Source organism: Ursus arctos, unplaced genomic scaffold, assembly GCF_023065955.2.
Source record: "Ursus arctos isolate Adak ecotype North America unplaced genomic scaffold, UrsArc2.0 scaffold_18, whole genome shotgun sequence".
Classification (NCBI taxonomy): domain Eukaryota; kingdom Metazoa; phylum Chordata; class Mammalia; order Carnivora; family Ursidae; genus Ursus; species Ursus arctos.
In genome coordinates, this window is record NW_026622852.1 from 47,320,921 (window position 1) to 47,343,463 (window position 22,543).

A 22,543-nucleotide genomic window follows, 5' to 3' on the forward strand; every position below is an offset into this window, starting at 1 on the left:
GTGTGAGGCCCGCACGGTGGGAAGACAAGTGTGGGCCAGGCCAGGCAGGCAGCAATGCTGGGGCTCTTCCGCCGCCTCTTCGGCATGGCGTCCCCTTTGAGGTTCTCAGGACCCAGCATGGGAGGCAGACTGGGGAGGTTACCCCCTGCACAGAGAGGAGGAGCCCGAGCCCAGAAGGGATGCTCCTGCCGGCCGGGGCCGTCCTCTGTGAGACTGACAGCACCACCCAGGACTCGGTAATGGGCTTTTCAAATTTGGCACAGCTCAAACCAACTCCCACAACCAGGCACCGCATGAAAACCTCAACAGACATTAAAACAATCACTTTCTTTGGTTTTATACATATTTAAAAGGACAACCACCGCTCAGTGGCTCAGAGGCCACAATCAGTGAACTGAAAGAAGGAAATACCGTGGTTAATTAGGTGACATGAGATTCTGGAAAGCGCCGAAGGTGGGGCCTCTGAGGGAGGGAGAGCAGAGGGCTTACGGACCCCTCCTTCTCCACCTGTCTTCCAGCTGTTCCTGGGAGCTGAGGACCTGATTTTGCCTGGAGGAGGTGAAGGGGAGTCCTGCCAGCGGAGGCACAGGACACAGGCCTGTGTGGGGCCCCGCCCGCTGGGGAACGGAGCTGCCGGACCCAGGGTGGCAGATGCTGCGCAGACGGCCCAGCCACGTGGTGGCAGTGAAAGTGGCTGATGAACCTGGAGGCCGCAAGGCTCCGGAATGTTTCCAGAACCCTTGCAGCCCTAGGCCTCTCCTGCACCAGGAGGCCCAGAACTGGAGCCTTTCTGGGCTGGAAGGAACCTCAAGGTCTTCAAATCCAAGTCCCAACTTGATGCCACCCCCACCCCCCACCCAGTACAGAGACCTTCCTGTCCACAGAGTGGCTTTGCTCAGAGAGCTTCTTGCCTCCTGCCCATGCTCACCATCCAGGCCCCAGGCCGGTCCCTCCTTCCTCCCCATCTTGGTCACAGGCTGCCTCAACATTCAGGGCTGGAGTGGGTCCCAGGCCTCCAGTGTCGTATGCTCAGTGCAGAGGACAACAATCCTGCTACCGCCTCCTTCCAGACCTTTGTGGGCCCAGCCCAGGGCCCCGCCGCCGAAGCTGATGGCCAGCCACGGTCAGTCTGTCAGTCCTGCTCAGATCGTGCCGGCCCCGCCCATCGGGATCCTGGGCGCCACGGATAGGCCCCAACCCCCCAGTGCACTCGGCACTCCCTCGGGAGCCAGGTGCGGCTGGCACGGCCCTCCCCGCCCTAAGCACTCGTCTCCACGATGCACTTGAGGAACATGGTGTCATCCTTCACGTAGGCGTGCTTGGGCGACTGCAGCCTGTTGAGGGGGAAGAAGAGCGGGCAGCCGCTGGCCACGTTGGTCTCACTCTGGGGCCGCTGGAAGGACGCTGAGCTCAGGTCGGGCCGGAAGGCGTCGATGGCGTGCTCGCGGTGGTTCTGGTCGAGCAGCATGAAGGTGACCTGTGTGGCGGGGGGCACCTGGGGGTCAGGGCCTGAGCAGCAGCACCGGGGGACCCCTGTACAGCATCTCTGACCCCAACTCAGGCTGATTAGGAGTCAAAGAAGTGAAGTAAGGATCACGTTGGGCGTGCAGCAAGGCCCTCTGGAATGGAAATCTTCAAGGGCTGGCCTGTGAGTAGGGATCAGATGTTCCATCCACCAGCAAGGGGCGAGTTCAGAGCCACGGTCAACTCTGGTTGGATGGCGGGGGCTAACAGTGGGACCAGGCACTGACAAGGAGGCCAGACCCCATAACCTATGGAGCCCCGTCCTGCTCTGGAATGTCTGATCCATCAGCTATAGCTGGGATCTCCGGGGCAGGGCGGAGGGACAAGAACAGACAGGCCTCATCCGGAGGGGCTGTCAATCCGTGTCCAGCAACACGAGTGTGTACCCCGAGATGCTGAGGATCTCAAAGTGACACAGACCCCCTTCTCTGGCGCGTGTCCCCGAAACACTCAGCTGGCCACAGCGGCTCTTAGATTGGGCTGCACTTTAGAAGGCTCTGGGAAGGTTTTCAAGAACCCTGACGCTCAGGCCTCACCATGTACTGGAGTGAGACCCAGCCGTTGGGTATTTTAAAACCCTCCCTGGTAGGCCTGGGAACCAGTGACCTAATGACTCATATCCAGACCACTGTGGCATCCCCACCCTGCCCCACCTGTGTGCCCTGACCTCCTTCCACCCTAGCTGGGGCCTGTGTTCTTGGCCCCACCCCTTCCTTCCCCTCCCCCTTGGCTGGTTCACCTGGAGGGAAGGCCTTGCCTCCCTGCTCCTGTCGTCCTTCTAAATATTTGTAATAGATTTTGTTTTTTGGCGTGCAGCACAAGTGAATGGGAACTGTAGAGATTTCCCGCACACCCTCTGCTCCCACACAGCCCCTGCCCCTGCCCCCGGCCGGCAGCCCCCACCAGAGAAGCGCGTTTGCTACAAGCGATGGACCCAACGGGAGTCACCCGAAGTCCACGCTTTACCTCCGGGGTCACCCACAGTGTGTGCATTCTCTGCGTTTGGACAGATGTGCGATGACACGTACCCACAATTCGAGCACACAGAAGAGTTTCACTGCCCTAAAAATACGCTGTGCTCTGCCTCCGCCCCCTCCCTCCCCTCAACCCCTGGCAGCTGCCCATCTCTCCCGGTCTCCACCGTGTGCCTTGCCCAGAGCGTCCCAGAGCTGGGATCATGCAGTCTGCGCGTGCCCTTCCAGACCGGTGTCTTTCACTCAGGGATAGGCCTCTACAGGTCCTCTAGGGCTTTCCATGGCCTGATCGCGCATGTCTTTTTAGCACTGACAATATTCCGCTGCCTCAATGCCCTGCAGTTCATGCATCCGCTCTCCCAGTGAAGGGCATCTTGGCTCCTTCCAAGTTTTGGCAATTTATCCATGGAACTGCTATAAGCCTCTCTGTGCAGGTTCTTGAGAACCAAAGTTTTCAACTCATCTGGGTAAATACCAAGGAGGGTGGCTTCTGGGTCATAAGATGAGAGTATGTTTCGTTTTGCCAGAAACTGCCGAACTATCTTCCGTCTTGCATTCCAGCCAGCCGTGAATGAGAGTCCTGGCTGTTCCACATGCTCGCCAACACCTGGTGTTGCTAGTGTTTTGGCCACTCTCAGAGGGGTGTGGTGGTATCTGCCTCGTTCACTTTCTCTGAAATCGCTGCCAGTTCAGGCTAGCCCCACAGCACCTCCTCCAGGCAGTTTTCCTTACTTACAGCGTGGGAACATCATTGCTACCTGCCTTCCTGGGGCGCTGCTGCAGGCATTTTAGCCCCTGGACTCATGAAGCCCCGGGTACTAGATACGGACTCAGGCTCGTGTTTTATAAAAGGTGAAACTGAAAACGCAGAGAGGACCAGGGCCCGGGCTCGCCCCCTCCCCTGCCCAGCCCATACCTTGTTCCGGAAAGGCCAGGGCAGCAGAGCGTCGTACTCCCCTCTCATGATCACGATGAAGAGCGACAGGTGGGTCCTCTTTCCTGTCCCGTCCCCGTTCAGGTAGAGGCGCAGGCATAGCTTGTAGCCGTACTTGGCAGTGTAGAAAGCTGAAATGTGGAAGGCAGAGTCAGCACTGAGGGAGCTGGATGGTGTCGCACGAGCGGACCAGGTAACCGGGGCCTACGGTTAGGGATGCCCAAGGTCAGTGGCTCAACACGAAGAAGTCTGGGGCTGGAGTGCAGCACTCCTCTCGATTCTAGAGCGGCAAGGAGAACCAACCAGGCTCTTGGCGATCATCTAGCCCAAGGGTGTCAGCCAGCCGTCCGCATCACAGATAGCCGGGCCTGGAGTTTGACTCACGAGTGCCCGGCGAGAACTGAGAACGTGCGTCTCTAACAGGGGACGGTGATGCTGCTGGCCCTGGCACCACTTCTGATTTAACGAACCTGCATTCTGCAGTGGGGAAACCAAGCCCAGCGAGGGGAAGGGGCTGGGCCTGGTCTCTTGCCTCACAACACTGACTTCGCTCTGCTGCCCTAGGCCAAGCAGCCCCAACCACTGAAGGCTGGGGGAGCCTGGGGCAGCTCACAGTTCTGCTAGCCACCTTGGCGAAGGCCCCGGGGGGATGAATCAGCCCCTGCTGATTATGCCGGGGGACCTGTGGGCTCTCTCCGTGGGCAGCTGAAAGGACCATCCAAGTGTGGGTGCCACTGGCTGTCACTGCAAGGGGCCCTCTGGGAAGGGTTGAGGGGGGACAAGGTGGGGGAGCAGGCCGGAAGAGGGGGAGGAAGGTCGGGCTGACAATCTGACTCATCTGTCCCCTTACATTTTGGTAGAACAGGAAGTCAGAGACACTGCTTCTTTTTTTCCTCTTTGGAAAGAAGGGCGGGGGGCGGGAGGGGGGAAGGGCTCTGTGGAGGAGGTGAGGCCACCCCATGAAACGGGCTGCTCCGGAGGACAGGGGTCTGGCTGTGGGAGCCAGCCCTGCTCTGTGGCCTGGGGCAAACACCAGTGCCTGTCTGGATCCCAGCCCTGCCGGTGGTGGGTGTGTCAGAGGAGCTGATGGACAGGAAGGGTACGAACCCGGGAAAATGCACAGGGCTGTTAAAATGAGAGGAAAAGCATGCAGGTCTGAGAATTTCATGCGCAAATATACACATTCTTACATCAGTGGAGACCAATCAATTAAGAGAAACATCTACTGGGGCGCCTGGGTGGCTCAGTTGGGCTCAGGTCATGATCCCAGGGTCCTGGGATCCAGCCCCACGTCGGGCTCCCTGCTCAGAAGGGAGCCTGCTTCTCCTTCTCCCTCTGCCCCTGCTCATGGGCTCGCTCTTTTGCCCACTCTCTCTCTCTCAAATAAATAACATCTTTAAAAAAAAAAACAAACCCCAAAAACAAGAGACACATCTCCTGAGTAACTATTCCTCGCACGACACCGCGCCAGGCCCGGAGGCCCCAGCAATGAAGGAGAACCGCGCGGATTCACAGAGCACTCACTCTCATGTTACGACCCACGAACGCACGTTTCACCTCATTCTCCAGGGGCCTTATTTCAGACCACTGGCTCTCTGAGGGCCGGGGCAGGGTATCCTCTGCACCCCTCTCATTTCCACAAGCTCTGGCTCAGAGCACGCTCTCTGTCACATCTGAGATCCACAGAAGTGGCCTACAATCTTATTCCCATTTGCAGAATATGACCGACGTCAGGGAGGCAGAAGGCATGCCCGGTTCAAACAGCCCATGCTCTGTGTGGCTGAGCGGGGAGCCTGCCACCTCCTCGCTCCCAGCGTGGCCCGAATGCATACAGACACGGCCCGGCAGTCAGGGAGCTGGCCTCTGGCCCTGCTGGTTTCCCAGGCCCGGGGAAGCCTGCCTCCCCCTGCTGGTCTGCGCCCCTGGGGAGCTGGTACCTGGGGAGAAGAGGCTGACGGTCCTGCCACAGGCTGACTCGTGGCAGCGCCTGGTGACATTGGTGATCTTCCAGAGGAAGGTGCCGTCAAAGGAGGCCTCCTCCATGAGGCGGAGGCTCTGCTCCAGCTTGCCCAGGGCCTGGTCTTTCTGAGCCAGTGTCTCCTGCAGCTCCACCACCTGTGGGGAAGCCCATTCAGCCAGGGGGCACCAGAGCACAGCTTGGGGACGGGGTGGGGATGGTAGGGTACAGAGATAGACCTGCCCCCAATATGCCTTCCTGACCACGCCTCCCTCGGGCACACGCATCTGCCTATGTCCGTGCTGTCCCTCCTGCCTGGAACCCCGTGGCCTTTCTTCTCCACTGGCCGACTGCTCTTTATTCATCAGGAACCTAGCTCACGTAGCCCTCTTCTGGGAAGCCTCTCACTACTGCCCCAGCTCTTCTGGTCTCTCTCAGAGGTGTTCTGCAGGGCACTTCCAGGAGTTTCTTAAGATACGGCTTTCTGCCCTTCCTATCAGAGAGACGGTTTCCCCTAACGAAGGCTGGGCCCATGCTCATTTTCTCTCTGTCTTCAGGCCTTGCGTGGTGTGCGTGGGACTAGAGCCAGGAAGGTTCCTGATGCACTGAAGACATGGCTGCCGGCCTCAGGGAGCCCACCTTCTCACTGGGGCAAGAGTTACATAACTAAAGGCTTTACTCAGTCACTATACGCACTGCCGTGCTCTTCTGGTGCGCTCCCCCATGAACGCTTGAAAAAATACAGGCTTAGTCTTGGGTGTGCTCAGCTGGGAAGGCAGGCATGGAAGTGGGTGTCCTTAGAGGAAACTGAATCCCTAATACTCCTGATGGAGAAGCTGTAGTTCTGGGAGGGGAAGCAACTTGCCCAGACCCACACAGCAAGTTAATGGTGGAGCTGGAACTAAAATCCAGGCCCAACAAAACATGAGGCAGTGATAGAATGTTGCTGGACAGGGGAAAAAAAAAAAGCATTATCAGCATGGTGACTGGTTGTATTAGGAAAAGTATAAGCTCTGGAATAAGGGAGGGCATAGTCCTGCTCAACCAAGAACTGTCAGATAGGTGGACTATCTGGAATTGGTCTGGGAGCACCACTCTGAGTGTGTGGAATCCTTCAGACACTGAGCCAGAGCCTATGAGGACAGCACAGAGCCAGGTGCTCTGAGGAAGGGGTGAAGGCACTGGGGGTGCTGAGCTGCAAGAAGGAAACATTCAGTGACTACTTCTCTCTAAAGAGCCTCCACAGGGACTGGAAGGCAGATTTGTTCAGTGGGCCCTGAAACGTAGGGCCAGGAACAATGCTGGGAAGACTCAGAGAGGCTGATTTTAGTTCAGCATAAGGAAGAACTTTCTCATCGTGAAAAACGTCCCCCAGGGAAATGAAATGCTTGGGAAGGGAGTGTCCTATCACAGGAGAGGTTCAAGCCAAGGCAATGAAGCACACCGGACAGGGGGAGTTTGACCTGGACTATAACCTGGGACTCAGTGCTCTTCCTAGAGGGTCTTGGAACAAGGGACAGATTCTTTTCGATGGTGGGGGGATGGCCGGGGCAGGGTGGGCGGGGGGAAGTGTCTGCTCCGAGCTGGGAGAATGCTCAGGAGGAAGGCTACCGGTCCACTGTTCTGAAGACAAGACAGGGCCAAGGGGCCCCCCTGAGCCCTCCCGGAACGGGAGCTTGCCTCCCACACTCACCCGCTGCTCCAAGCTCAGGATGTGCTCCCGGTCGAGCTGGCTCTGGTGGATGGAGGCCGCTAACGCCAGGTGGGAGGCCTCCACCTCCTTGTTGAGGACAGCGACGATGTTCTCAAACACGCGCAGCTTCTCCTCCAGCTCAGCCAGGAGCTTCTCCTTCATGAAGTGCTGCAGGGCCAGCTCGTCCTGGCTCTCGGAGCGGGGCGCCCGGTAGCAGTCCACTTCCAGGTCCCCCGCCACCTCCACGGCCGCCTGCAGCTGCAGGTCTGACAGATTCTGCTCCAGGGCCATGGGCCCGGACCCCAGGCCGGAGCCTTCCTGGGCCTTGCGCTGTTTCAGGAACCCCAACAGTAGGTTGAGGTGGGTGGTCTGGGAGGCGACCTCATGCTCCTGCAGGAGCTTCACGCTCCCCTGCCAAGAGAGCGGGGCTGGTCAGTGAAAACAGAGGAGGTTGAGGAGAACCAGGGAGCGGGGGAGAGTTCGGCAACCCAAAGACTGCCGAAGAAAATCAGGTCCATTCCCCCAGCAAAAGGGAAGATGCTTTGTGTGTCACAAGAGGGATCTGGACGAGGACCCTGGCATCGGACATGCCCCGGGTGAGCCGTGCGTGTCCCAGTCTCTGGAGCAACAGCTCTGCCCTGTCCATGAGCGCCGCGGTAATTCAGGACCACGGAGAGGGACAGGGAGGTGGGGGGGGGAGTGCTTATTTCAGTGCAGCTACAGTGCTCAGGTGAGACATTCAGCAGAACTTCCCTGCGTATGGAGAGGATTTACTAGTGGGATTTGTTGCTCTGAAGAGTGGTTAATGTTAGGGACACCCGGAGGAGTAGCTTGATGGGAAAATCTGGAAGGGCCTGCAGTGAGGAGATCCAGAGCTCCAGGACTGTAGGAGCCCCCTCTCCTTTCTCACACCCAGATGCTTACCTTGTAGGAGCAGCCAACACCAGCAAAGGGGCACCCAACTTCAGCCTCAGCCACCTCAGGGTGATCCTGGAAACAACAACCACGTCACCAGATGTGATGGGGGTCCCAGTGGCCACCACTGGGGCTCTCTGCAAAGCACCAGGATCTGCCAGGGCAGGAGCGGGGCTGGCCCGCATGACCTGGCACATGCTGTTCCTTCTGCCTGGCTGACTCCTTCCCACCTTTCGAGCATCAGCCCTTCTGGGACCCTCCTTTAAAACAGGATCAAGGCCTCTGCTGCGATCCTGGGCAGCGTGGCTGTCTCTTCTGTCAGGATATGTTCCACCCTGCTTTCCAACCATCATTCACTCTTTGGTTGTCCTCACTGGGCTGGGGGAGGGGGTCTGTGAGGGTCACAGTTGTGCTCCCCGTGTTGGGCACTGTCTATTACAGAGGAGACACTCGGGACGTGCTAGAGGCATGACTGAACACCTCCCTCCTCCTGAAGCCCAGGGGGCCTCTCCTCACAACTCCCATCTACCTCCCTCCTCAGCCATCCTCTCGTGACCGACCGAGGCACGTCTGCCCTGCATGCCGTCCCTTCCAGATGATGGACAGCCCGAGGGCAGCAACACAGACAGGACTGAGTATTCAACAGCAACTGGACAATACTGTTGACCCGTTTATAGGTCTGAGGAGTTTACAAAATGCTTTCATGATCACAGTTCTTCTCAGGCCCCTAACGACACTGTGAGGAAGGCAGAAGAGGTTTTTTTGTTCTCATTTGACTGATGAAGAAACGAGGCTCACAGAGGGGAAAGAATCTGCCCAGGAAGGCACAACGAGGGGGTGGCATGGCCACAGGGCTCTTCCCACTATCTCTTATCAAGAATAAGCCCCTGGGAGATCGGCAGAAAATTTTTTCCAAAATGCATTATCTAGAAAGGGCTTGTATCTGGAATATATAAAAAACTCTTACAATTCAATAAATAAGACAAACCGCCTAATAAAATGGGGAAAATAATGAACAGATACTTCACAAAAGGAGCTATATAAATGACAAATAAGGCTATGAAAAGATGCTCAACATCACTAGTCATCCCAGAAATGCATATTATAAGAAATACCACAGTGAAATACACTATCGACTCACAAGATGGGTAAAGTGCAAAAGGGAATGATAATACCAAGTTTTGGTGAGGATGTGGAAGAACAAAATGGTACAGCCGCTTTGGAAAAATCCATGCAAGTATATCACAAAGTTAAATCACGCGTAAAATGCAACTTTCTTGCAAACCATGCCTGTAAGGTAAGCGTACAACCCACATATTCTATTCCTAGGAATCTGCCCAAGCGAACCTGAAACGCCCGTCTGCGTGTGCATGTGATGTTCAGGGTAGCTTTATTCATAATAGCCCAAGCTGGAAGCAATCCAAATAGCCACCAAACGGTGAATGGAAACGCAAAGTGTGCTCTATCCATACTCTGCAACGCTCCCTGGCAATCAGACGGACTAAAATATGAACAAAAGCAATCACGCGGAGGAACCTCGAAAGCATTATGCCAAATGAAAGAAGTCAAACAGTACATACTAGGACTCCATTCTTACGAGATTCTGGAAAAGGCAACATGCGGGTGACAGAAAGATCAGTGGCTGCCTGGGGCTGCAGTCGGGGAGACTGCCTAGCCAGGGCACAAGGAAGCTTTTTCCAGTGTAGAAACGCTCACCCCCTTTGCTGTAGCGGTCACACGACTGTATACATTTCCCGGTATTCATCACACGGTACACTCAAGAGGACTGGATTTTATTGCATAGCACTGGTATCTTGATTTTCCAGGGCTCTGTTGTTGTTTTAAGAAGAGTGCTCTCATGGGGCAAAACGAAGGCAAATTTGGATACGAGAGGTGGATGGAGAGGTCTTTCAGGCTGAGCAAATACAAAGCCACACTAGTTATTATTCTTTAAAAGTAAAATAAGCAAGAGCTGTGGGTTTAATGAGTACCGTTGGTTTGGGGCACAGAGCACAGCTCAGCAAATGGCCATCCTCTCTTTCATTCACCCCCTGCCCTGGGCTTCAAGCACAACTTGTTCCCAACAAGGAATAGAACACAGATGTTCCACTGGGGCGGGGGCAGAGGGTGGCCTTGGCAGAGACAGTGCTGGCTTTAGGGAGTGTGCAGTGACGCAGCCTCTCCCAGCAGGTGGGAGCACGGTGGGGGGGGGGGAGGGGGACCAACAGAGGGCCTGAGGCTGGCTGTGGGCCTGGTTCCTGGGTGAGCGGACCAGGGGTAAGTTCCTGGGCCCAAAGCTTGAAGTGAGTCATAGGAGGGATAAGGAGGCGCAAGCGAGAAAACTAAGGGTGGAGTTGGAGAGATCACCTGCAGGTGCAGGGGCACATGTTCTTTTGACTGCCGAGCCCTGCTGGTGTCTGGAAAGCCCACTGCAGCCTGGGAAGTGTGGTCTGGATGTATCACGATGCGTGCATGGGAGTGGGCCATGACCGGCCTCCAGTGGCTGACAGAGGAGGGGCAGGGTGACTCGGGAGCACTTCAGAGGCCCAGGCGGCTGGCCCTGGAGTCAGCCTGCAGAGGTGCAAAGCCTGCTTCTGTCACTTCACATTCTAGCTGTTTGGTCCTAGGAGACTTATTAACCTCTCCTTGCCTCAGTTTCCTTATCTGAAAAATGGGGATAATAACAGTACCCCCCTCCCTTATGGAGTTGTGGGGATTACACGCGACGATATTTGTAAGTGCTGGCATTAGTTACTGATTGCTGATGTAACAAAATACCACAAACTTAATGGCTTAAAACAACACAAATTAATTATCGCACAGTTCAGGAGGGCAGAAGCCTTCACATCAAGGTGTCGACAGGATTGTGTTCCTTCTGGAGGCTCTAGGGGAGACTCCGTGTCCTTGTTTTTTCCAGCTAGAGGCTGCCTGCCTCCCTTAGCTCATTGCCCCATCCTCCATCTGCAAAGCCTGCAGCAATGCATCTTCCGATCTCTCCGGCTCTGACGCTTGTCTCCCTCTTCTGAGGACCTTTGTGATGACCCTGGAGCCACCTAGATAATCCAGGGTGATCTCTCCATCTCAATTTAATCCTTAATTTAATTACATCTGCAAGGTCCCTTTTGCCATTGTTATGGGCAGAGTTGGGAATCCCAACCCCCAGAACATGACTGCATTTGGGGACAGAGTCTTTACAGAGGTAACGAAGTTAAAATGAGGGCAGCAGGATGGCCCTCCTCCAATACGACTGGTGTCCTTATAACAAGAGAACATTCGGACACCAGGAGGATGATACGATGATACTGGAAGAAGGCAGCGTCTACAAGCTGGGAGAGAGGCCTCGGATGAAACCCACCCTGCCTTCAGCTTCTTGCCTCCAAAACTGTGAGAAAAGACATCTCTGTTGTTTATGCCACCCGATCTGCGGTGTTTTGTGATGGTGGCCGAAGCAGACAAATCCAGCCACGTAAGGTACCATATTCACAGGTTCTGGGGGTTAGGATGTGGACATCTTTGGAGAACACCATTCTGCCTACCTTAGCGCTCAATAAATGTTAGCCATAAGTAGTAGCTGTAGGAGTATATTATTCGTATTTTTATTCCATGGATAAAGCACTGCCCTTGGAATATCGTTTTTTTTTTTTTTCTTTCATTTCTCCCAGGGCTGTCATATACATGCTTCTCATTTAATTCTCCCATCTTGAACTTTTTAAAAATGACTATCTATTTGAGAGACAGCATAAGCAGGGAGATGGGCAGAAGGAGAGGGAAAGGGAGAGAATCCTCAAGCAGACTCCCCGTTGAGTGGAGAGCCCAATGCAGGGCTTGAACCCAGGACCCCGAGATCATGAGAGCCAAAATCAAGAGTTGGATGCTTACCTGACTGAGCCACCTAGACGCCCCTCTCACATCTTGAACTCTTAATAACTAATCCTATAAAACCCTATTCTGCCATTGGATTTCCTCAGGGAGATGAGGAACATCCTAACTGTGTTTGTATTTACACGGGACCAAAGCATTCTTGCGTTTTCTCAGAGGATCCCTGCAGTGACGTTTGGAGGCAGGCTGGGTGGGATTAGCTTCCTCTTAATGCAGATGGAAAGCTGAGTAAGGGCCGGTCTGCGGTCCCACGAAGCGTGAACACTGAGGAGTCACCTGGATCTGGCTCTTCTGTCCCAGTTACGAGACCTTGCAAGGGTTTGCTGCTTTCTCAGCAGCTGTGCAAGCACGGCCCCGTCCATCTCACAGCACCACAAGGAGGTCGGAGCTCTGAGGCTCTGCTTCTCGTGTAAGTGGGGAATCCGAAGCTCAGGGATGGCCAGGGATTTGCAGGGGGCGACGCCAATTCCGGGCAAAGGTGAGGTAGAGGCTGGGGACCTAGAGTCCATGATCACGGTCCTTCCTCCCAACCGGAGAGTCCTCGGCTTACCCGAAGGGTGGCCTCACCTAAAGGGTGGGGACGGAGGGGCCAGGAGAGGGAATCAGGCTAGGGCTGCAGAGGAGGAATAGGGCATCTGTCCTGGGCCAAGCCTGGTATGTCTGGTGCCACAAGCGGCCCCTGTGAGTGGCCTCAGTGTTTGCAAATGGCTAAAAATAAAATCCACAGTGGAATTTTCTCTGAGGAGGAAACAGAAACAGAAAACAAAATCCTTGTCCTTCTGTCTGTGTCCGAGAAGTCTGGGGGTGTGTGGGATTCTGGGCCACCGTGCTCACCCAGGCCCTTTGTGATGGGGTCAGCAGGGGGTCCCAGCAAGAGGCCCCCCACTAGGGGACCTGTGGGCTTCTGAGAATGTGAGCACGAAGACGGTGCCAGGAGCAGAAGAGCTCTGTGAAGCCACTGGAACAGCGTGCCAAGCACTGACCCCACTGCTGCACTGGACCCACAGGCCGGCTCGGGTTCTGCTCGCGGGTCAGCTGGTGCTGAGGGACAGAGGTCCTTCACCGTGACAGGGGGGAACCTGGTCAGTCTGTATCTGCCTGTCAGCTCCTGCCCTCCTCTGTATCAGAGCCTGTTTCCTCTTCGGCAACTTCGGCTCAGCTCAACAGCCACCTCCTCCAGGAAGCCCCGCCTGAGCGTCCTAGTTGAAAGCAGTCTTGCCCATTCCTGTTTTCCCGTAGCACCCGGTGGACTCCAGAACTCAGGGCTGACGGTGTTATTTAAATCTGCATAAAACACTTGGGGTGACCCACTGAGAAAAGATGCAGGGGTTGGAACCTGGGTTTGCCTCTCCCTTGTGATAGGACTTTGGTTCAGGCACACCTTGTCAGTCAGCCTCAATGTCTTACCTAAAATCTAGGTAAAACAGGGATATTACCACCACCCATGACACAGGATGTCACAGGATCGACACACTTCAAGTGACACCGAGAAAGGGGAGAAAGTTACCCCAATCGTCCTCACAGGATCACGGGCAGACAGAACTGAACGTTATTTTCCAGACACTGGGCTGTTCCTTATTTCACTGTCACTTCTAGACGAAGGTCATTCCAGGCAAGAACCTGGCCTCTAACTAGGTCAACAGTGATCCTTTAATATCTGGGTCTTCCATTAGTTCCTGGTCCACGGCTGTGAGCGTTTCTGAGATATTAATCTAATGATGTCAGAGGATGAGGACACGCTGATAAGCAGATGGCATGGGAGGTGTTCGCGAGGCTGGGCGCCTCTGGGATCGATGTGGCCGGTCTCTGGCCACCCAGCACCCCTGTTCCCCAGGCTTTCCTGCATGCGCAAACTTCAGAATGACCGCATATGCAAAGTATTGACTTCTAATCAGCTGCTTTCCTTTGGTCAAAAGTCCCCCAAAGTTCCCATTGGGGTCAGGAGCCAGAGGAGCCTCTGGTCTTTCCGGTCTGTGGCTTCGTGCAGGTGTGAGACCACTGGCTCACGCGCCCCCCACGCCCCGGCTTTTTGCTTTTCACTGGGGCGGGTCACATCACATCAGGCGGGAAAGCCGGGGCAGGAGGCCTGCTGCTGCCTTTGCCCCCCTGGAGGCAGCACCCGCTTGCACCCCGAAGGCTGCCAGAGTACCTATAATTCTACCATCAGAGTCACTTTATCTGATTTAAGGCAGCAAGCATCACACTGTGCTCTGTAGGACTCCAGGAGCCCCCAGAGTCCCTCAGGGTCTTGGACAGGAGAAAGAAATGGGATAACTAAAAGGATGAGGTGCCAGGCTCCCCCTTAATCAGACCACTTGTACTCTCATCGGATTTCACATTCACAAAGATGGAAAATTAAAACCAGTGGACTATGAGATTGAAAATATCTCTTACCTCTATCATCTGAGATTTGTACAATGAATGTGTATTAATTTTGTTAAGAGAAAAAAAATCAGACAAATTGGAAACAATCTTCCTGGGGCACTCGAGCAGGCAGGAGCCTTAGAAGGCAGGGAGCACACGGCCTCCCCTTTGCAGGTGGAGCACGGAGGCCCCTACAGACAGCTACGTACGGGTCTGCAGGCATCTCACGGCTAGCTCACTAAGACATCCAGACAGGGAGGCCATGGGTCAGTGTATCCAATTAGCTCTTATCACGTTGCAGAGTGGAAAGTTCTGAGAAAATGCATGGGTCCTTACTATGATTCCCTTGAGGGCCTGCAGGGGAGGGGCTGCTGAGAAGAGGATGGGAGAGCCCTCAGAGGCCACTCCGGTGGGGGCAAGAAATTCCTCCAGCTCTCTGAGGGTCACGGGCCGGAACAGAGAAGGGAGAAGGTGTGAAGACTTGTCTGCCTCTGGCTTCTTTACGGCCAGCCATGGACAGGTAAGCTGGACATCACAGGTCCCGGACTGGCCTTGCAGCCCAAACTTCATGTCTTCATTTTACAGATAGACAAACAGGTGTGAGCAGTACCTTGGCCATGCACAGAATCTATGACGCCATCCCCGGACACCAGGCTCCTGAGCACTGGGCTGTGGTCTCAGGGCAAGGAGGGAGCTCTGGCTGAAAGCAGCCAGGAACCTCACAGAGAGTGAGGGTGGCCACATGGTGAGATGCCGGTCACTAGGGACTTTTGTGCTGAGACTCCCCAGTGGATGTTGGGGCCTGACGTGTAAGACCGGGGGTTAGATTTCGAGCAGTGGTTCTTACAGCTTGGGGCCAATACAAGTTTGCTTTTATTTATTTTTTTTTTAATTGGAAGATGAACAAGATTGCCATTTTTTTTATTTTACCAGGTAAAAACATTATCAAAAATCCTATCATCGACTATCACCATCATTTCATTTGTACAAAGACACGGATAGGGAGGATATAATCCCAGAGCAAAGGTTGGTTCTACAAACGAAAAGGTTTCAATTTTAAAAAAAACTCACCACAATTTCCTTACTTTTATCACTTTGTCATGTCCTGGGGGGAACGGACCAGATCTGGTTGGCCTGTGGGAGCCTCTTCCCTGAACAGACAGACCTGTCAGGGTTCTTCCAACTCGGAAGGGCTAGAGTTCTAAACTGTGGTGCCTGAAAATGTCTCTTTGGCCCCTCACACTACCAAAGCACAGCCTGGCAGAGCTTGAGAGCTAAGCAGAGAAGGACTTCTCCCTGTCTGAGGGCATACCGGGGCAGAAAGAACCGTCTAGGTCAAGAGGTGACAGGCTTCGCCATAAAGGGCCAGATAGCAAGTATTTTGCGCTTTGAATCCTCTATTGCGAGTACTCACCTCCGCCGTTGCAGGGCAAAATCAGCCACAGACAATGCATAAATGAGTGGGTTGTGGCTGCATACCAATAAAACTTTAATTATGAACACAGAAGTTTGAATTTCCTAAAAATTTTCATGTGTCACAAAATGCCATTCTTTTGACTTTTTCAAACTATCTAAAATATAAAAACCATTCTTAGGTTGTGGGCCAGACAAAACCGGGTGGCAAGCTGGCGTTGGCCCATAGGCTGTAGCTTGTAGACCCCAGGTCTAGACTGGTGCTCTCACCCTGAATCTGTCATGCATCAGAGAGGTATCTTTGGGCAAGTGACTTTGTCATTGTGAATATCTGACTCCTCACTGCTTACAAACTGAGTTCAGTCCAGCCTGTAGACAAGGGGCAGGCGCCTAATGGCTTCAACTTCGACAAAAGGAGAAAAAAAATGGTCAAATACCCTTTTTTGGCTGTGCCACGTACCTTCTCCTGAGACAGAAGGCTTCCCGGGCTTACAGACTGGGAGTCGTCCCCTCTGCATTTTGCACAGATCCGATCCTCGCCGGTCCTGGGGACACAGGAACAAATCCTGCTGAGTGAAGCACTCACGACTTCCTGGCACCAACCTCCATCCTGATAGCTCCAAAGCCTACACCTTGCCCGGTGTGGCGGCTGATGTCAGTAAGCCGGCTCTCCACCACCCCAGACCCACCATTCCAGAACCTCAAAAGGACTAGGTGCCCTTGATGTCTTCCTGTAGTTTGCCGTGAGCTTAGCTGGCAGCCAAACCTGACCTGGGGTGACCGGAGGCTATCGTCACCCTTCCTTACCCCACTGAGCGTGACTATTTCTGTTTCATTGCAGAAATATTAATATGCTGGATTATAAGGGACAGCCCCAATTTCTGCTGGAAGAATGATGTAGTAATGCTACTGACTTGCTTTGCTAAAACCAGGAAAATTCTGAATTCCAAAATACATCTGACCCCAGGGGCTCAGGTAAGGGATGGCAGATATGTTTGGCTTTGGGTCTCTGATTTTCAGGAATGACAGATGACCACAGTTCATTAGAACGAGAAGGGGCCTCAGAGAACTAACCCAAGGTTCTTAACGAGGAGTGGATGTCAGACTCTGAACAGAGGGACACATGCACCTACGTGCTTTCAGAAAGCTCCCAAGTGATGCTGACCCACAGTGAGAGCCACCGGTCAGGCCCTTCCTACATGGGAGGAAAACAAGGCCCTGAGGACGTATGCATTGGCCAAGAGTAGACTGAGTCAGGAGCCGGGCAGAGCTCTTCAGGCCTCAGGCCTGGATCCCTCCGACACCCAGTAAGCTCCCTCCCCTGCTCTGTCACGTTTTGGAGGAATGGGGAGGGAAGCCAAAGACTGAGATGAACCCAGAAACATCAGCTCGATGCTACAAGCAGTCAATCTTTGCTCTCTGCCCCCTCACTCCCTACCTGGCTTTTCCACAGCCACATCCTCTCCCCTCACAGCCGCCCTCTGTCAGAGGCTTTGAACTTCGCAAGCTTGCCTGATTCAGTTTTCCCACCTTCTGACACTGTAAAGCCCCAAACAAAGGTCACAATGGGGGCGCATGGCAGTTTAGGAGCACATCTGCCAGAAATCTGACCTGGGGCAAGCTGACGTTGTCTCTCCATTAGGCCTCACTGTCCCCATCTGTAAAACAGGCTAATAATAGTATCCACCTTTCAAGCCTCCTCTGATGATCCAAGGAAAGAGTGCTTAGCCTGCAGTAGGTGCCTAATAGTTGCTTAAGATGGGGATGCTGATGATCATATTAATGTCACACCTGAGTTATTTATATTACAAATATAAATATATACGTATTTTTACATATTATATACATGTATGACGTATACTATATTCTATACATATATAAAATGTGTATCTATATAAATAGGTATTTATATAGACATATACAATTTAATATATTATATAGAAATATGTAAATATAGACATATATAAATACAGATATCTGTGTGTCTCCTTGAAAAGGGTTGCCAGCAAACAGTACAAGGTGATGGGTGGTATTATAGCAGCTCGGATTTTATAGCAGTTTGTCATTTACCAAGGGAGTTCTACTGGTTCTTATAAGAACTTTTCCGTATACTGTAGGTCGGGCCTTGTACCAACCCTGGGTTGGTAGAAAATACCTTTGGAGGTATTTTACAGTTAAAGAAGCTGAGGCTTCAAGATGCTGGGCACTTTGCACGAGGCCACGCAGTCAGTAAGCGGCCCTGCTGGGTACAGAGGCTCTCCCTCCCTCCAGCCTGGCTGGCCTTCCGCTGCGGGAGCTAACATCTTCCAGTGGCTACTTCTCCCTCCATCACTAGAAGGGCCAGTGCCAGGGACTACAAGGAAAGGGTGTGGAAACAGGCCCAATGGGGTGAAGTCACCTGCCTAAAGCCACCGGCTCCTCTCACCCTTGCCTCCCGTCAGGGGCCCCCTCCCTGACACCTTTTCCCCACCCGCCCCCTGCTCCTCCGACCCCTCACCTCACGTGCTCAGAGAGACAGGCGGCACAGCAGAGGGCCCTGGGCTCTGATGGGTCCTGGCAGACGGTGGGGGGGCACCCAAAGGGAAACTCGTTCTCATCAGGGGCCGGGTGGGGGCTGCTGGCTGGGCCAGAGGCCATCCTGGGGTCCCAGGTTGGCCAGGGGCTCCCGTCTAGGCAACTGTGGAGAGACCAGCCCTGTGGAATCCGTGCTGAGAGAAGAGGCGGCTTCTGCCTGGTGAGCAGGAGTCTGACGACTTTATCTTTTCGTCGGCTTGTGTGGTTCAACGTCACAGCTGAGTCACAGCAGGGATGGGGCAGGAATTACCCTCTGTGGTGCAAAAAATCCCCTGGATGGTGACAGAAGGCTTTAGGAGTGTCCAGTCATTCTTTAAAGTGAGAGAGAAAAAGAAAACAAGTCAGAGAGAAAAAAGAACTGTGCCCCAGATTTTCAGGAACTGCTATTAGAGTTTCCCTGTCTGAGCACCTTGGGCGGCTGCTGGCTCCCTCCTCCTCCTCCCTGGGGACATGGGCAGGGCAGAGAGTCACAGCTGGGGACTTGTCTGTGTTCCCTGGGACCTCAAAGCAGCTTAGAATTCTCGGTGGGGGTGCTCGCTGCCCTGGTGGAAATCCCCAGGGTTCTGGAGGCAGGTCCAAAAATGCAAGTTCCAGGCGCTTTAGCTCTGCCCTGGTCAGAGCCCCTCTCAGGTAAAAGTCACTTCCTCACAGTGAGACTTGATTTAAAAAAAAAAAAAAAAAGGACTTGTAACAGGCTGTCTCCAAGACCCCTCTGGGCTCTAAGATTCTGGGACCCTGATGGCCAAGGCAACCCGAGGCAGCCGGGAGGCTTCTGATATCCCAACCTTGCCTGTGGCGTTCCTCATCAGTCATGGTGACAACACAGGGCCCTCCCCCCTCCTTTGAAGTAAGGCCTCCGGACCGTGAACTGCTCAGGGCCCTCCCCCCATTTCCCCACTCAGGAAGTCATAGGTGGCCACACACTTGGGTCAGGCGCCACCACTTCCCCGGCTCTGAGAGCAAAGCTGTAAATAAATACTGGTCACAGGGAGCTGGTCTCATGGCGATCCACGGCTGTGTGGGAGCTACAGCTTCTGGCAATGTCTACTGTGTGCTGGGCATTTCCTTCCTATTTCTCAGAGCGACCTGCTGGGGATCGAACAGCAGAAATCGAACACACAGGCACAGAGAAACGAGATGCCTGGTCCAAGGTCACAAGCCCCCGTAGGGGACAGCATTAGCACCAGGTCTGAGGAACTCCAACATCTATGTTTTCTACCCATAGATGAGAGATGAAAGCCAGGCGACCTGGTGGTGCTTACAGAGCTGGGACTGGAGGTCAGAACATCCAGCCTGTTTTCTCATCTACCAAATGCAAGGGATGACACCTCCACCTCTTCCCATCCTGCTGGATTTTGCAAACTTTCATAGCGGTTTCAAATCCTGGGCTTTGAGGTCTGACAGATCCGAGTTGGGATCCTAAGTCTTCCATGTACTCGCTCTGTGGGTCCTGGGACATGGTCTTTAACTTCTCTGAACCTCAGGCTTTGCACCTGTGAAGTGGGGGAGAATAATAGTGTCTACTTTACCTGACTGTTGCAATGATCAAGTGAGGTGGTGGGTGGAAGCCTCGCATGGCATGCGGCCCAAGCCAAGTGCTTGGAACGCTCTGACATTGCATCCCAACGACGGCCACAGCCCTTCCAGTGCCTCAAGATCAAGAAAAAGAATTAAGATGGTAAATTATGCTTCTGCAGTGTTTCCACAGCCATCAACTTCACTTGAGCCTTACAAGTCGGCAAGGCAGGTCAGATGTCCTCTGACCCTAGAAAAATTCAACCGTCCCCCTTCCCTGGCACGATATTGGGGCTGCTGGCAAAGAGGACATGGCCCCCTACTGCTGCAGGTGTACATCGGGACCTCCACCCTCACCTGGGCCAGCCATGGCCCGGTGCTCTCAGCAAATGACCTTGAGGCCTACTTCAGAGAAGGCCTATCAGAAAGGCACTCCCTTAACCACAGACCCCAAGCCTGCAAACTTCCCTGCATCCCCACCAATTCCCTCTTTCCCTTCATTTGGCATCTCCCCATTCAAGTTCTGGGTCCCTTTCTCCCTGGTCCCTTTTCTCTCCCCTCTGTCTTCAATGCCTCCCTCTCTACCAGATCTTCCCTATCCGCATCAAGATATGCCCAAGCTGTTCCAATAATAAAAGTGAAAAATAATAGGTACAGCATTTTAGTGCTGTGTTAAGTACTTTTAACCGCCTCATCTAATCTTCACATGAGCCCAATGAGGCAGGGATGGTCATCATCATCCCCATTTTACATATCAGGGACTGAGGCACAAACTGGTTAAGTGACTTGCCCAAGGTCTCACAGATAGTGCGTGGGGACTCCCGAACCCAGAGCCTGTGCTCTAACCACACATTCCACCCTATCCCAAGTCCTCTCCTGCATCTACACTCTCTCCACATTTTAACAGAACTTGTAGAAAAGACTGTCAACACAGAGAATTCCTCACTCAAATCTCTGGAACCATCTCCCCAAGGTTGGGGTCACCAGTGCCCAGGGTCTGTCCCAGTTTCTACCTAACCAGCACTCTGGCCAGCACCTGACCCCATTCTTGGTCTCTCCTTTCAAATTCCCTTCCTTGCCTTGTACCCCATTCCGTGTGCTCCCCGACCCCCCACCTCTCTGGCTGTATCTTTTCCTTGACCCCTTTTCTCTTCTACTCTGAACCTCCATTGGTCCCATCTTCGTGACTCCACCGCGGGGATCCGCAAGGTTGGAGTCTCTCTGCGCCGCGTAAACCACCCCCCCCCCCCGCCCGCCAGCCATCCACTTGACGTTTGGGGTGCACTTGGACCAGACCCCTGGGAGTCTCGGTGGTCTGCCCCCAGAATGGGGTTGGGCGCCCACCTTTGCGATCCCATCGCGTCCCCAAACCCAGCACAGCCCCCTGTCCTCCCAGTCGCCCGGCTCGATAACGCCGTGTTGCCTGCCTGTTCTCCCTCTAGCCCCGTTCGTGCATCCCCCCCCCCCCGCCCCCGCCCGGGGCAGATGACTGTCCCCTCGCCACCGCCACAGCTCCAGGTGCGTGCCCCGTGCCGAGAGCAGAGCAGCGCGGGCGACTAGTCAAGGATGGGCGAACCCCTGGGCTGCCCCGGGGGCCCGCAGGAAGCACTGGGGTAGGTAGTGCGGAGGCGGGCTCCGCAGCGGTGGAGTCCTGGTCACGGGCCGCGCGGGGAGGTCTGCACTGGGGGAGCCCCCGCCCGAGCGAGCGGGAGCTGGGGCGTCCCGGGCCGGGGAGCGTGGGGGCGGGGGCCGCGGAGCCTCGGGCCGACCCGCGACTGGGTGGGGCAGGTGGGGGCGGGGTGCAGTGCAACCAACCTCGGCGCCGCCGGCGCTGCCGCCTCCCCGCGGCCCGCCGGGAGCTTCCGGTGGGGCGCCAGGGACGTGGCCCGGGAGGCGGAAGCCGGAGAGGGCGGGGGCGGGTCCCCGCAGCCCCCGCCGGCTCCCGGGGCCGCCCCGGAGGCGGGGCTAGAGCTTCCCCCACCCCCTTGGGGAAACTGAGGTTAGGGGCGTTGTCTGCAGCATGGGGACTGACACGCTGCCGTTGCCCTCCTTCTCGCGCCTTTCTTCCCGTGGTCCTGGCGCAAGGGCAGGACTAAGTAAAGCGTTCGCAGAATAAACGAAAACAGACATGGGACTTGCACCCGCACCGTCCCCCGCTTGCCTGAAATCCCGCGTGCGGATGGGGTGAGCAAGTAGCGAAAATGCCAGTCTTAGCTTTCCCGGATTCCTGCAAAGAGCCTAGCGCGGTGCCGGGCTCGCGTAAGCTTATTGAGTTGGAGCGATGGGCAAAGAAACGGTACAAAGCGGTTCCAAAGGCGTTCTGCTTTTACAAAACTAGGTGTTTTAAGGAACCGTTTCTAGATATCTGCAGGACTGGTAGCTGAGGGAGGAGTGAGGCTGCCCGCTTTGTTGGTTTTGTTTTGTTTTAGTTACTCAGAGCATCCATTAAATTCTCTTTATGTATCAGGGTCTCATTTTGTGTGTGTATGTGTTGATACCCAACTGGATTTGGGAACTGTGCTTTATTTCTTTGGTTTTGTTATTGCTGTGTTTTTTTCAGTTTTGTTTTGTTTTTTTGTTTGTTTGTTTAAGATTTTATTTGTCAGAGAGAGAGAGAGACTGACCACAAGTAGGGGGAGCGGCAGGCAGAGGGAGAAGCAGACTCCCGATGAGCAAGCCCCATGTGTGACTGGATCCCAGGATCTGGGATCACGACCTGATCCGAAGGCAAATGCTTAACCAACTGAGCCACCCAGGCGCCCCTGGCTTTGCTTTTTTCACGTGAAATGTATTTAAGCCTC

The 22,543-nt window shown here is 54.4% G+C and overlaps 1 protein-coding gene across 5 annotated transcripts; it reads right to left on the minus strand.

Annotated features, from left to right (window-relative positions):
* Positions 1–321: 321 nt before the first annotated feature.
* Positions 322–21,637, minus strand: TRAF1 (TNF receptor associated factor 1). Of its 5 annotated transcripts, none has more exons than XM_044389560.3 (9): positions 21,558–21,637; positions 19,757–19,877; positions 18,151–18,538; positions 16,114–16,198; positions 8,007–8,072; positions 7,083–7,493; positions 5,370–5,547; positions 3,415–3,563; positions 322–1,477 (listed from the first exon to the last, which is right to left on the minus strand). In XM_044389560.3, the coding sequence occupies exons 3-9, from the start codon at positions 18,288–18,290 to the stop codon at positions 1,259–1,261; spliced, it is 1,248 nt and encodes a 415-aa protein (XP_044245495.1). In that variant the 5' UTR covers positions 18,291–18,538; positions 19,757–19,877; positions 21,558–21,637; the 3' UTR covers positions 322–1,258. The 5 variants fall into 5 exon arrangements, with proteins under 5 accessions (XP_044245495.1, XP_048079297.1, XP_026369663.1 ...); XM_048223340.2 differs by lacking the exon at positions 19,757–19,877 and adding an exon at positions 19,490–19,720 and having other exon boundaries at positions 21,558–21,599; XM_026513878.4 differs by lacking the exon at positions 21,558–21,637 and adding an exon at positions 21,087–21,507.
* Positions 21,638–22,543: the final 906 nt, after the last annotated feature.

What these genes read in the sequence shown, in the direction of transcription:
- TRAF1 (XM_044389560.3), bottom strand. Translation starts at nt 18,290, where the DNA reads ATGGCCTCTGGCCCAGCCAGCAGCCCCCACCCGGCCCCTGATGAGAAC. An exon ending in GCCTTCTGTCTCAGGAGAAG is followed by an intron (nt 8,073 to 16,113) that starts GTACGTGGCACA and finishes TGTTGTTTCCAG; the next exon opens with GATCACCCTGAGGTGGCTGA. An exon ending in CCTGGCCTTTCCGGAACAAG is followed by an intron (nt 1,478 to 3,414) that starts GTATGGGCTGGG and finishes CCCGCCACACAG; the next exon opens with GTCACCTTCATGCTGCTCGA.